The 14,852-nt window shown below is 43.5% G+C and overlaps 1 protein-coding gene across 1 annotated transcript in view; it reads left to right on the forward strand.

The window, feature by feature from the left end:
• The window catches only part of LOC311121140 (regulator of G-protein signaling 7-like), a gene marked incomplete at both ends in the record, with an annotated part of 38,773 nt that extends 31,877 nt beyond the window's left edge, over positions 1-6,896 (forward strand). Inside the window, 3 exons of the mRNA XM_084195664.1 lie at positions 4,911-4,985; positions 6,187-6,285; positions 6,835-6,896. Coding sequence (XP_084051790.1) covers positions 4,911-4,985; positions 6,187-6,285; positions 6,835-6,896 — 236 coding nt within the window. The remainder of the gene's footprint in view (positions 1-4,910; positions 4,986-6,186; positions 6,286-6,834) is intronic.
• Positions 6,897-14,852: the final 7,956 nt, after the last annotated feature.

Raw genomic sequence — 14,852 nt, forward strand, 5'->3', positions numbered from 1 at the left:
GGTGTTCAGTCAGTAGTGTTATTGGCCTAATGGGACATACTGTTGGAGATGAGGACTGTCTAACTCCCTGGTGTTCAGTCAGTAGTGTTATTGGCCTAATGGGACATACTGTTGGAGATGATGACTGTCTAACTCCCTGGTGTTCAGTCAGTAGTGTTATTGGCCTAATGGGACATACTGTTGGAGATGAGGACTGTCTAACTCCCTGGTGTTCAGTCAGTAGTGTTATTGGCCTAATGGGACATACTGTTGGAGATGTGGACTGTCTAACTCCCTGGTGTTCAGTCAGTAGTGTTATTGGCCTAATGGGACATACTGTTGGAGATGAGGACTGTCTAACTCCCTGGTGTTCAGTCAGTAGTGTTATTGGCCTAATGGGACATACTGTTGGAGATGAGGATAGTCTTACTCCCTGGTGTTCAGTTAGTAGTGTTATTGGCCTAATGGGACATACTGTTGGAGATGAGGACTGTCTAACTCCCTGGTGTTCAGTCAGTAGTGTTATTGGCCTAATGGGACATACTGTTGGAGATGAGGACTGTCTAACTCCCTGGAGTTCAGTCATTAGTGTTATTGGCCTAATGGGACATACTGTTGGAGATGAGGACTGTCTAACTCCCTGGTGTTCAGTCATTAGTGTTATTGGCCTAATGGGACATACTGTTGGAGATGAGGACTGTCTAACTCCCTGGTGTTCAGTCAGTAGTGTTATTGGCCTAATGGGACATACTGTTGGAGGTGAGGACTGTCTAACTCCCTGGTGTTCAGTCAGTAGTGTTATTGGCCTAATGGGACATACTGTTGGAGATGAGGACTGTCTAACTCCCTGGTGTTCAGTCAGTAGTGTTATTGGCCTAATGGGACATACTGTTGGAGATGAGGACTGTCTAACTCCCTGGTGTTCAGTCAGTAGTGTTATTGGCCTAATGGTACATACTGTTGGAGATGAGGACTGTCTAAATCCCTGGTGTTCAGTCAGTAGTGTTATTGGCCTAATGGGACATACTGTTGGAGATGAGGACTGTCTAACTCCCTGGTGTTCAGTCAGTAGTGTTATTGGCCTAATGGGACATACTGGGCGGCAGGTAGCTTAGTGGTTAAGAGCGTTGTGCCAGTAACCGAAAGGTCGCTGGTTCTAATCCCCGAGCCGACTAGGTGAAAGATCTGTCGATGTGCCCTTGAGCAAGGCACTTAACCCTAATTGCTCATGTAAGTCGCTCTGGATAAGAGCGTCTGCTAAATGACTAAAAATAAAAAATAAAATAAAAAAAAATACTGTTGGAGATGAGGACTGTCTAACTCCCTGGTGTTCAGTCAGTAGTGTTATTGGCCTAATGGGACATACTGTTGGAGATGAGGACTGTCTAACTCCCTGGTGTTCAGTCAGTAGTGTTATTGGCCTAATGGGACATACTGTTGGAGATGAGGACTGTCTAACTCCCTGGTGTTCAGTCAGTAGTGTTATTGGCCTAATGGGACATACTGTTGGAGATGAGGACTGTCTAACTCCCTGGTGTTCAGTCATTAGTGTTATTGGCCTAATGGGACATACTGTTGGAGATGAGGACTGTCTAACTCCCTGGTGTTCAGTCATTAGTGTTATTGGCCTAATGGGACATACTGTTGGAGATGAGGACTGTCTAACTCCCTGGTGTTCAGTCAGTAGTGTTATCGGCCTAATGGGACATACTGTTGGAGATGAGGACTGTCTAACTCCCTGGTGTTCAGTCAGTAGTGTTATTGGCCTAATGGGACATACTGTTGGAGATGAGGACTGTCTAACTCCCTGGTGTTCAGTCAGTAGTGTTATTGGCCTAATGGGACATACTGTTGGAGATGAGGACTGTCTTACTCCCTGGTGTTCAGTCAGTAGTGTTATTGGCCTAATGGGACATACTGTTGGAGATGAGGACTGTCTAACTCCCTGGTGTTCAGTCAGTAGTGTTATTGGCCTAATGGGACATACTGTTGGAGATGAGGACTGTCTAACTCCCTGGTGTTCAGTCATTAGTGTTATTGGCCTAATGGGACATACTGTTGGAGATGAGGACTGTCTAACTCCCTGGTGTTCAGTCAGTAGTGTTATTGGCCTAATGGGACATACTGTTGGAGATGAGGACTGTCTAACTCCCTGGTGTTCAGTCATTAGTGTTATTGGCCTAATGGGACATACTGTTGGAGATGAGGACTGTCTAACTCCCTGGTGTTCAGTCAGTAGTGTTATTGGCCTAATGGGACATACTGTTGGAGATGAGGACTGTCTAACTCCCTGGTGTTCAGTCATTAGTGTTATTGGCCTAATGGGACATACTGTTGGAGATGAGGACTGTCTAACTCCCTGGTGTTCAGTCAGTAGTGTTATTGGCCTAATGGGACATACTGTTGGAGATGAGTAGCCGGCCGTGACCGGGAGACCCATGGGGTGGCGCACAATTGGCCAGCGTCGTCCAGGGTAGGGGAGGGAATGGCCGGCAGGGATGTTGGTAGAGCATGGCGTTTGCAACCAGGGTTGTGGGTTTGATTCCTGCGGGGGGCCAGTATAAAAAAAATATATATATGTATGCACTCACAAACTGTAAGTCGCTCTGGATAAGAGCGTCTGCTAAATGACGTAAATGTAAATGTAATGAGAACTGTCTAACTCCCTGGTGTTCAGTCAGTAGTGTTATTGGCCTAATGGGACATACTGTTCAGATGGAGTATCATGTCATGTGTGCTGTAGATAAGTCATACACCCAGGACTGCAGGTAGCGTTTGTGTTCCAAATCGCACCCTATTCTCTATTAAGAGCACTACTTTTTTTTGGGGGGGGGGGCGAGGGTGAGTCCCACTCCTCTCATATCTTCTGTTTATTAGACAGGATAGATAATAGAGGACCGATAGAGGAGAGAGTTGCGGAAATAGCACTGGGCGGGATTGGAACCCACGCTGCTGTGGTATACTAGACTACTACACCACCCTATTGGCCCTGGTCAAAAGTAGTGAACTAAATAGGGTGCCATTTGGGAGGCATCCTATGTCTGTCTGTGGATGTGCTGCTTGACTCTTCAGGGGTTGACGTGATGTTGTATAACAAGACGGTGTAGTGTATATGGAGCCGTCTTGGCTTAACTAAATAACACCTTGGAAAGAAATCAACGCTTACAGTTACAGTATTTACCATTTTATTTGTCCAGCAGAAATGTGTCCTCTGCTCTGCTTGAGAGGAGCACAGCATAGTTGGAGTGTTTGTTTGCTCCACGGGGGGGACCAGAACGAAAATGTAACTCACTACTGTAAGTCGCTCTGGATAAGAGTGTCTGAAAAAATGTAGACGTGGAAATTTGGTCGTTCCACCGATTCGGTGCCTTTTGAGATGTGTAACATGGTAAAAGCAAAACGTTTGATTTCACCTCATTTTAACATTCTGTTATTAAAAAGCACATGTTCAACTTCATAAACTTCACGTTTTCCCATCTCAAGGGGTTAAATAAAGAATAAAACATTATAGTAGGTGACTATTAAGCGCCAAATATAGTAACAGGGTGGACCGTAACAGGGTGGACCGTAACAGGGTGGACCGCAACAGGGTGGACCGCAACAGGGTGGACCGCAACAGGGTGGACCGCAACGTGGTGGACTGTAACGGGGTTGATCGTAGCGGGGTTGACCGTAACGGGGTTGACCGTAACATGGTTGACCGTAACATGGTTGACCGTAACAGGGTTGACCGTAACCAGGGTTGACCGTAACGGGGTTGACCGCAACAGGGTTGACCGTAACATGGTTGACCGTAACAGGGTTGACCATAACAGGGTTGAGGATTTCACCTTAAATCAGCCATAAATCAGATCGTGACAGGGGCAATGGAGGCTTGTTGGATGCAACAGGGAGTGGCAATTGAATGCAAGCTTCACAAAAAAGTTGAAATCATTAAAACATTTCTAGCCTTTCTATCAATGAGTAATAGGGTTGAGTATTATGCTCGACCCGTTCAGCTTTCCACCATAAAACACCAGGAAATGGCCAAAAAGATTATTAGATTAGAACCAGCTCAACCACTTTTACAATATGATTTGATGATTAGATGTTCAGTGTTTCTTTAGAATAAAATGAAAAAAGGAATAGTTTCACGATATTAAAACGAGAGTTCAGTTCATGTAAAATGACTCACTTAGTCACATGAAATAGATCATCTTCAGAAATGACTAGGGCTTTACAATGGTGGTGAAAACCTGGAGAAATGTTGGGATTAAGTGGGTGAAAATCTTCCTAGAAGTCACAGAGGGTGCACAGAGGGACTTTAGCAAGTCAGATTTATTGAATTCTCCATGTGGTCTATATTAAAGGGCACTTCAGTTATTATAACAGGCTTTAAAAATGCAATATTGGTGCACAATTTCTACATAAAATATCGAAGGGCGGCCTCCCGAGTGGTGCAGCGGTCTAAGGCACTGTAGCGGTCTAAGGCACTACAGCGGTCTAAGGCACTACAGTGGTCTAAGGCACTACAGCGGTCTAAGGCACTGCAGTGCTTGAGGCGTCACTACAGATTCGGGTTTGATCCCGGGCTTTGTCGCAGCCGGCCGCGACCGGGAGACCCATGAGGCGACGCACAATTGGCCCAGCGTCGTCCGGGTTAGGGGAGGGTTTGGCTGGCCGAGATGTCCTTGTCCCATCATGCTCTAGCGACTCCTGACACGGTCGGCAGTTGTACGGTGTTTCCTCCGACACATTGGTGCGGCTGGCTTCCGGGTTAAGCGAGCAGTGTGTCAAGAAGCAGTGCGGCTTGGCAGGGTCGTGTTTCGGAGGACGCACGGCTCTCGACTTTTGCCTCTCCTGAGTCCATCCCGAGTCCAGACTGTAACTACCACTTTTCATGGAATGACCCCAAATGTATGATTGATTTTTGTCCTTGTTCCTCTCCACAGCCTGGATGTGTGAACACAACAGAAGCTGACATCAAGAAGTCATCAAGGATGAAGCAGCCTCATAAAACAAGAAAGGTATAGACTGACATATGTACTGTAATAAGAGAGAGGATGTGGTGACAGCAGTGACAGAAAGAGAGGATGTGGTGACAGAGAGAGAGGATGTGGAGACAGGAGTGACAGAGAGAGAGGATGTGGTGACAGCAGTGACAGAGAGAGAGGATGTGGTGACAGCAGTGACAGAAAGAGAGGATGTGGAGACAGAGAGAGAGGATGTGGTGACAGCAGAGAGAGAGGATGTGGTGACAGCAGTGACAGAAAGAGAGGATGTGGTGACAGCAGTGACAGAGAGAGAGGATGTGGTGACAGCAGTGACAGAAAGAGAGGATGTGGAGACAGAGAGAGGATGTGGTGACAGCAGAGAGAGAGGATGTGGTGACAGCAGTGACAGAAAGAGAGGATGTGGAGACAGCAGTGACAGAGAGAGAGGATATGGTGACAGCAGTGACCGAGAGAGAGGATGTGGTGACAGCAGTGACAGAGAGAGAGGATGTGGTGACAGCAGAGACAGAGAGAGATGATGTGGTGACAGCAGTGACAGAAAGAGAGGATGTGGAGACAGAGAGAGAGGATGTGGTGACAGCAGAGAGAGAGGATGTGGTGACAGCAGTGACAGAAAGAGAGGATGTGGTGACAGCAGTGACAGAGAGAGAGGATGTGGTGACAGCAGTGACAGAAAGAGAGGATGTGGAGACAGAGAGAGGATGTGGTGACAGCAGAGAGAGAGGATGTGGTGACAGCAGTGACAGAAAGAGAGGATGTGGAGACAGCAGTGACAGAGAGAGAGGATATGGTGACAGCAGTGACCGAGAGAGAGGATGTGGTGACAGCAGTGACAGAGAGAGAGGATGTGGTGACAGCAGAGACAGAGAGAGATGATGTGGAGACAGCAGTGACAGAGAGAGAGGATGTGGTGACAGCAGTGACAGAGAGAGAGGATGTGGTGACAGCAGTGACAGAGAGAGAGGATGTGGTGACAGCAGTGACAGAGAGTGAGAGAGTGAAAGAGAGTGAAAGAGAGAGAGAGAGAGAGAGAGAGAGAGAGAGAGAGAGAGAGAGAGAGAGAGAGAGAGAGAGAGAAAGAATACAGCAACATTCTCCTCTCCCTCCTCTTTCTCTGTGTGTGTGAATGGGCTGTCCTTGTCTTGCTCCTCTGTACGTCAGTTTGAATGGGCTCTTCTCTCTCTCTGTGCATCTGAATGGTGGTCCTCTCCAGTCTGTGTACGGCCTCCAGAATGACATTCGGAGCCACAGCCCCACCCACACCCCCGCTCCAGAGGTCAAAGATCCCACAGAGGAGGAGATACGTGACCAGGTAATGTCGTCAATTCAAGGACACATTACAAAAGAGGGTTATTCTAGGGTGGATGTCAACAGATATCCATCAAAATGCAATGACATGTCACACAGAGTGTTTACAGGGAGATTGAGATATCTAAAATCATGTTATCTGACAGAATGATTGTTAGCTTGACTGGTTATCTGACAGAATGATTGTTAGCTTGACTGGTTATCTGACAGAATGATTGTTAGCTTGACTCTATCATGTTATCTGACAGAATGATTGTTAGCTTGACTGGTTATCTGACAGAATGATTGTTAGCTTGACTGGTTATCTGACAGAATGATTGTTAGCTTGACTCTATCATGTTATCTGACAGAATGATTGTTAGCTTGACTGGTTATATGACAGAATGATTGTTAGCTTGACTGGTTATATGACAGAATGATTGTTAGCTTGACTCTATCATGTTATCTGACAGAATGATTGTTAGCTTGACTGGTTATATGACAGAATGATTGTTAGCTTGACTGGTTATCTGACAGAGCAGCATGCCATCACATTGGCACCTTCTCCTTTCAGATTCAATACTGGCAAGCCCAACTAGACAGGCATCGGTTAAAAATGTCCAAGGTGGCAGAAAGGTAGGCTGTTTTCTTCTAATGCAACACACACCTCTATGCATATTTACACATTTTTCATGCAACTTTTTTCCTAATTAAATTGGAAGTGAAACTGACCCTCCTGTGATGGCCTCTGACAGTACATCATAGAGTTCCTATCTTGTTATTGGAGCAGTCTCTGAAAACAGACTGGTAATCAAGGCTGTTATTGGAGGATTAGTCTCTGAAAACAGACTGGTAATCAAGGCTGTTATTGGAGGATTAGTCTCTGAAAACAGACTGGTAATCAAGGATGTTATTGGAGGATTAGTCTCTGAAAACAGACTGGTAATCAAGGCTGTTATTGGAGTGGTCTCTGAAAACAGACTGGTAATCAAGGCTGTTATTGGAGCGGTCTCTGAAAACAGACTGGTAATCAAGGCTGTTATTGGAGTGGTCTCTGAAAACAGACTGGTAATCAAGGCTGTTATTGGAGCGGTCTCTGAAAACAGACAGGTAATCAAGGCTGTTATTGGAGTGGTCTCTGAAAACAGACTGGTAATCAAGGCTGTTATTGGAGCGGTCTCTGAAAACAGACTGGTAATCAAGGCTGTTATTGGAGGATTAGTCTCTGAAAACAGACTGGTAATCAAGGCTGTTATTGGAGGATTAGTCTCTGAAAACAGACTGGTAATCAAGGCTGTTATTGGAGGATTAGTCTCGGAAAACAGACTGGTAATCAAGGCTGTTATTGGAGTGGTCTCTGAAAACAGACTGGTAATCAAGACTTATTGGAGCGGTCTCTGAAAACAGACTGGTAATCAAGGCTGTTATTGTAGGTTTAGTCTCTGAAAACAGACTGGTAATCAAGGCTGTTATTGGAGGATTAGTCTCTGAAAACAGACTGGTAATCAAGACTGTTATTGGAGGATTAGTCTCTGAAAACAGACTGGTAATCAAGGCTGTTATTGGAGGATTAGTCTCTGAAAACAGACTGGTAATCAAGGCTGTTATTGGAGCGGTCTCTGAAAACAGACTGGTAATCAAGGCTGTTATTGGAGTGGTCTCTGAAAACAGACTGGTAATCAAGACTTATTGGAGCGGTCTCTGAAAACAGACTGGTAATCAAGGCTGTTATTGTAGGTTTAGTCTCTGAAAACAGACTGGTAATTAAGACTGTTATTGGAGGATTAGTCTCTGAAAACAGACTGGTAATCAAGGCTGTTATTGGAGGTTTAGTCTCTGAAAACAGACTGGTAATCAAGGCTGTTATTGGAGTGGTCTCTGAAAACAGACTGGTAATCAAGGCTGGTATTGGAGGATTAGTCTCTGAAAACAGACTGGTAATCAAGGCTGTTATTGGAGCGGTCTCTGAAAACAGACTGGTAATCAAGGCTGTTATTGGAGGATTAGTCTCTGAAAACAGACTGGTAATCAAGGCTGTTATTGTAGGTTTAGTCTCTGAAAACAGACTGGTAATCAAGGCTGTTATTGGAGTGGTCTCTGAAAACAGACTGGTAATCAAGGCTGTTATTGGAGGATTAGTCTCTGAAAACAGACTGGTAATCAAGGCTGTTATTGGAGTGGTCTCTGAAAACAGACTGGTAATCAAGACTGTTATTGGAGTGGTCTCTGAAAACAGACTGGTAATCAAGGCTGTTATTGTAGGTTTAGTCTCTGAAAACAGACTGGTAATCAAGGCTGTTATTGGAGCGGTCTCTGAAAACAGACTGGTAATCAAGGCTGTTATTGGAGGATTAGTCTCTGAAAACAGACTGGTAATCAAGGCTGTTATTGTAGGTTTAGTCTCTGAAAACAGACTGGTAATCAAGGCTGTTATTGGAGCAGTCTCTGAAAACAGACTGGTAATCAAGGCTGTTATTGGAGCGGTCTCTGAAAACAGACTGGTAATCAAGGCTGTTATTGTAGGTTTAGTCTCTGAAAACAGACTGGTAATCAAGGCTGTTATTGGAGGATTAGTCTCTGAAAACAGACTGGTAATCAAGGCTGTTATTGGAGGATTAGTCTCTGAAAACAGACTGGTAATCAAGGCTGTTATTGGAGGTTTAGTCTCTGAAAACAGACTGGTAATCAAGGCTGTTATTGGAGTGGTCTCTGAAAACAGACTGGTAATCAAGGCTGTTATTGTAGGTTTAGTCTCTGAAAACAGACTGGTAATCAAGGCTGTTATTGGATTGGTCTCTGAAAACAGACTGGTAATCAAGGCTGTTATTGGAGTGGTCTCTGAAAACAGACTGGTAATCAAGGCTGTTATTGTAGGTTTAGTCTCTGAAATTAGACTGGTAATCAAGGCTGTTATTGGATTGGTCTCTGAAAACAGACTGGTAATCAAGGCTGTTATTGGAGTGGTCTCTGAAAACAGACTGGTAATCAAGGCTGTTATTGGAGGATTAGTCTCTGAAAACAGACTGGTAATCAAGGCTGTTATTGGAGTGGTCTCTGAAAACAGACTGGTAATCAAGACTGTTATTGGAGGATTAGTCTCTGAAAACAGACTGGTAATCAAGGCTGTTATTGGAGTAGTCTCTGAAAACAGACTGGTAATCAAGGCTGTTATTGGAGGATTAGTCTCTGAAAACAGACTGGTAATCAAGGCTGTTATTGGAGGATTAGTCTCTGAAAACAGACTGGTAATCAAGGCTGTTATTGGAGTGGTCTCTGAAAACAGACTGGTAATCAAGGCTGTTATTGGAGTGGTCTCTGAAAACAGACTGGTAATCAAGGCTGTTATTGGAGGATTAGTCTCTGAAAACAGACTGGTAATCAAGGCTGTTATTGGAGCGGTCTCTGAAAACAGACTGGTAATCAAGACTGTTATTGGAGGATTAGTCTCTGAAAACAGACTGGTAATCAAGGCTGTTATTGGAGTGGTCTCTGAAAACAGACTGGTAATCAAGGCTGTTATTGGAGTGGTCTCTGAAAACAGACTGGTAATCAAGGCTGTTATTGGAGGATTAGTCTCTGAAAACAGACTGGTAATCAAGGCTGTTATTGGAGTGGTCTCTGAAAACAGACTGGTAATCAAGGCTGTTATTGGAGTGGTCTCTGAAAACAGACTGGTAATCAAGACTGTTATTGGAGGATTAGTCTCTGAAAACAGACTGGTAATCAAGGCTGTTATTGGAGTGGTCTCTGAAAACAGACTGGTAATCAAGGCTGTTATTGGAGTGGTCTCTGAAAACAGACTGGTAATCAAGGCTGTTATTGGAGGATTAGTCTCTGAAAACAGACTGGTAATCAAGGCTGTTATTGGAGTGGTCTCTGAAAACAGACTGGTAATCAAGACTGTTATTGGAGGATTAGTCTCTGAAAACAGACTGGTAATCAAGGCTGTTATTGGAGTGGTCTCTGAAAACAGACTGGTAATCAAGGCTGTTATTGGAGTGGTCTCTGAAAACAGACTGGTAATCAAGGCTGTTATTGGAGTGGTCTCTGAAAACAGACTGGTAATCAAGGCTGTTATTGGAGTGGTCTCTGAAAACAGACTGGTAATCAAGGCTGTTATTGGAGTGGTCTCTGAAAACAGACTGGTAATCAAGGCTGTTATTGGAGTAGTCTCTGAAAACAGACTGGTAATCAAGGCTGTTATTGGAGTGGTCTCTGAAAACAGACTGGTAATCAAGGCTGTTATTGGAGTGGTCTCTGAAAACAGACTGGTAATCAAGGCTGTTATTGGAGTAGTCTCTGAAAACAGACTGGTAATCAAGGCTGTTATTGGAGGATTAGTCTCTGAAAACAGACTGGTAATTAAGGCTGTTTTTGGAGCGGTCTCTGAAAACAGAATGGTAATCAAGGCTGTTATTGGAGTAGTCTCTGAAAACAGACTGGTAATCAAGGCTGTTATTGGAGGATTAGTCTCTGAAAACAGACTGGTAATCAAGGCTGTTATTGGAGGATTAGTCTCTGAAAACAGACTGGTAATCAAGGCTGTTATTGGAGTAGTCTCTGAAAACAGACTGGTAATCAAGGCTGTTATTGGAGGATTAGTCTCTGAAAACAGAGTGGTAATCAAGGCTGTTATTGGAGCGGTCTCTGAAAACAGACTGGTAATCAAGGCTGTTATTGGAGGATTAGTCTCTGAAAACAGACTGGTAATCAAGGCTGTTATTGGAGCATTAGTCTCTGAAAACAGACTGGTAATCAAGGCTGTTATTGGAGGATTAGTCTCTGAAAACAGACTGGTAATCAAGGCTATTATTGGAGGATTAGTCTCTGAAAACAGACTGGTAATCAAGGCTGTTATTGGAGTAGTCTCTGAAAACAGACTGGTAATCAAGGCTGTTATTGGAGGATTAGTCTCTGAAAACAGACTGGTAATCAAGGCTGTTATTGGAGCGGTCTCTGAAAACAGACTGGTAATCAAGGCTGTTATTGGAGGATTAGTCTCTGAAAACAGACTGGTAATCAAGGCTGTTATTGTAGGTTTAGTCTCTGAAAACAGACTGGTAATCAAGGCTGTTATTGGAGCAGTCTCTGAAAACAGACTGGTAATCAAGGCTGTTATTGGAGCGGTCTCTGAAAACAGACTGGTAATCAAGGCTGTTATTGTAGGTTTAGTCTCTGAAAACAGACTGGTAATCAAGGCTGTTATTGGAGGATTAGTCTCTGAAAACAGACTGGTAATCAAGGCTGTTATTGGAGGATTAGTCTCTGAAAACAGACTGGTAATCAAGGCTGTTATTGGAGGTTTAGTCTCTGAAAACAGACTGGTAATCAAGGCTGTTATTGGAGTGGTCTCTGAAAACAGACTGGTAATCAAGGCTGTTATTGTAGGTTTAGTCTCTGAAAACAGACTGGTAACCAAGGCTGTTATTGGATTGGTCTCTGAAAACAGACTGGTAATCAAGGCTGTTATTGGAGTGGTCTCTGAAAACAGACTGGTAATCAAGGCTGTTATTGTAGGTTTAGTCTCTGAAATTAGACTGGTAATCAAGGCTGTTATTGGATTGGTCTCTGAAAACAGACTGGTAATCAAGGCTGTTATTGGAGTGGTCTCTGAAAACAGACTGGTAATCAAGGCTGTTATTGGAGGATTAGTCTCTGAAAACAGACTGGTAATCAAGGCTGTTATTGGAGTGGTCTCTGAAAACAGACTGGTAATCAAGACTGTTATTGGAGGATTAGTCTCTGAAAACAGACTGGTAATCAAGGCTGTTATTGGAGTAGTCTCTGAAAACAGACTGGTAATCAAGGCTGTTATTGGAGGATTAGTCTCTGAAAACAGACTGGTAATCAAGGCTGTTATTGGAGGATTAGTCTCTGAAAACAGACTGGTAATCAAGGCTGTTATTGGAGTGGTCTCTGAAAACAGACTGGTAATCAAGGCTGTTATTGGAGTGGTCTCTGAAAACAGACTGGTAATCAAGGCTGTTATTGGAGGATTAGTCTCTGAAAACAGACTGGTAATCAAGGCTGTTATTGGAGCGGTCTCTGAAAACAGACTGGTAATCAAGACTGTTATTGGAGGATTAGTCTCTGAAAACAGACTGGTAATCAAGGCTGTTATTGGAGTGGTCTCTGAAAACAGACTGGTAATCAAGGCTGTTATTGGAGTGGTCTCTGAAAACAGACTGGTAATCAAGGCTGTTATTGGAGGATTAGTCTCTGAAAACAGACTGGTAATCAAGGCTGTTATTGGAGTGGTCTCTGAAAACAGACTGGTAATCAAGGCTGTTATTGGAGTGGTCTCTGAAAACAGACTGGTAATCAAGACTGTTATTGGAGGATTAGTCTCTGAAAACAGACTGGTAATCAAGGCTGTTATTGGAGTGGTCTCTGAAAACAGACTGGTAATCAAGGCTGTTATTGGAGTGGTCTCTGAAAACAGACTGGTAATCAAGGCTGTTATTGGAGGATTAGTCTCTGAAAACAGACTGGTAATCAAGGCTGTTATTGGAGTGGTCTCTGAAAACAGACTGGTAATCAAGACTGTTATTGGAGGATTAGTCTCTGAAAACAGACTGGTAATCAAGGCTGTTATTGGAGTGGTCTCTGAAAACAGACTGGTAATCAAGGCTGTTATTGGAGTGGTCTCTGAAAACAGACTGGTAATCAAGGCTGTTATTGGAGTGGTCTCTGAAAACAGACTGGTAATCAAGGCTGTTATTGGAGTGGTCTCTGAAAACAGACTGGTAATCAAGGCTGTTATTGGAGTGGTCTCTGAAAACAGACTGGTAATCAAGGCTGTTATTGGAGTAGTCTCTGAAAACAGACTGGTAATCAAGGCTGTTATTGGAGTGGTCTCTGAAAACAGACTGGTAATCAAGGCTGTTATTGGATTGGTCTCTGAAAACAGACTGGTAATCAAGGCTGTTATTGGAGTAGTCTCTGAAAACAGACTGGTAATCAAGGCTGTTATTGGAGGATTAGTCTCTGAAAACAGACTGGTAATTAAGGCTGTTTTTGGAGCGGTCTCTGAAAACAGAATGGTAATCAAGGCTGTTATTGGAGTAGTCTCTGAAAACAGACTGGTAATCAAGGCTGTTATTGGAGGATTAGTCTCTGAAAACAGACTGGTAATCAAGGCTGTTATTGGAGGATTAGTCTCTGAAAACAGACTGGTAATCAAGGCTGTTATTGGAGTAGTCTCTGAAAACAGACTGGTAATCAAGGCTGTTATTGGAGGATTAGTCTCTGAAAACAGAGTGGTAATCAAGGCTGTTATTGGAGCGGTCTCTGAAAACAGACTGGTAATCAAGGCTGTTATTGGAGGATTAGTCTCTGAAAACAGACTGGTAATCAAGGCTGTTATTGGAGCATTAGTCTCTGAAAACAGACTGGTAATCAAGGCTGTTATTGGAGGATTAGTCTCTGAAAACAGACTGGTAATCAAGGCTGTTATTGGAGGATTAGTCTCTGAAAACAGACTGGTAATCAAGGCTGTTATTGGAGTAGTCTCTGAAAACAGACTGGTAATCAAGGCTGTTATTGGAGGATTAGTCTCTGAAAACAGACTGGTAATCAAGGCTGTTATTGGAGCGGTCTCTGAAAACAGACTGGTAATCAAGGCTGTTATTGGAGGATTAGTCTCTGAAAACAGACTGGTAATCAAGGCTGTTATTGGAGTAGTCTCTGAAAACAGACTGGTAATCAAGGCTGTTATTGGAGTGGTCTCTGAAAACAGACTGGTAATCAAGGCTGTTATTGGAGTAGTCTCTGAAAACAGACTGGTAATCAAGGCTGTTATTGGAGGATTAGTCTCTGAAAACAGACTGGTAATCAAGGCTGTTATTGGAGGATTAGTCTCTGAAAACAGACTGGTAATCAAGGCTGTTATTGGAGTAGTCTCTGAAAACAGACTGGTAATCAAGGCTGTTATTGGAGGATTAGTCTCTGAAAACAGAGTGGTAATCAAGGCTGTTATTGGAGCGGTCTCTGAAAACAGACTGGTAATCAAGGCTGTTATTGGAGGATTAGTCTCTGAAAACAGACTGGTAATCAAGGCTGTTATTGGAGCATTAGTCTCTGAAAACAGACTGGTAATCAAGGCTGTTATTGGAGGATTAGTCTCTGAAAACAGACTGGTAATCAAGGCTGTTATTGGAGGATTAGTCTCTGAAAACAGACTGGTAATCAAGGCTGTTATTGGAGTAGTCTCTGAAAACAGACTGGTAATCAAGGCTGTTATTGGAGGATTAGTCTCTGAAAACAGACTGGTAATCAAGGCTGTTATTGGAGCGGTCTCTGAAAACAGACTGGTAATCAAGGCTGTTATTGGAGGATTAGTCTCTGAAAACAGACTGGTAATCAAGGCTGTTATTGTAGGTTTAGTCTCTGAAAACAGACTGGTAATCAAGGCTGTTATTGGAGCAGTCTCTGAAAACAGACTGGTAATCAAGGCTGTTATTGGAGCGGTCTCTGAAAACAGACTGGTAATCAAGGCTGTTATTGTAGGTTTAGTCTCTGAAAACAGACTGGTAATCAAGGCTGTTATTGGAGGATTAGTCTCTGAAAACAGACTGGTAATCAAGGCTGTTA

This window comes from Coregonus lavaretus (assembly GCF_964263955.1).
Source record: "Coregonus lavaretus genome assembly, contig: HAP1_SCAFFOLD_235, whole genome shotgun sequence".
Lineage (NCBI taxonomy): Eukaryota > Metazoa > Chordata > Actinopteri > Salmoniformes > Salmonidae > Coregonus > Coregonus lavaretus.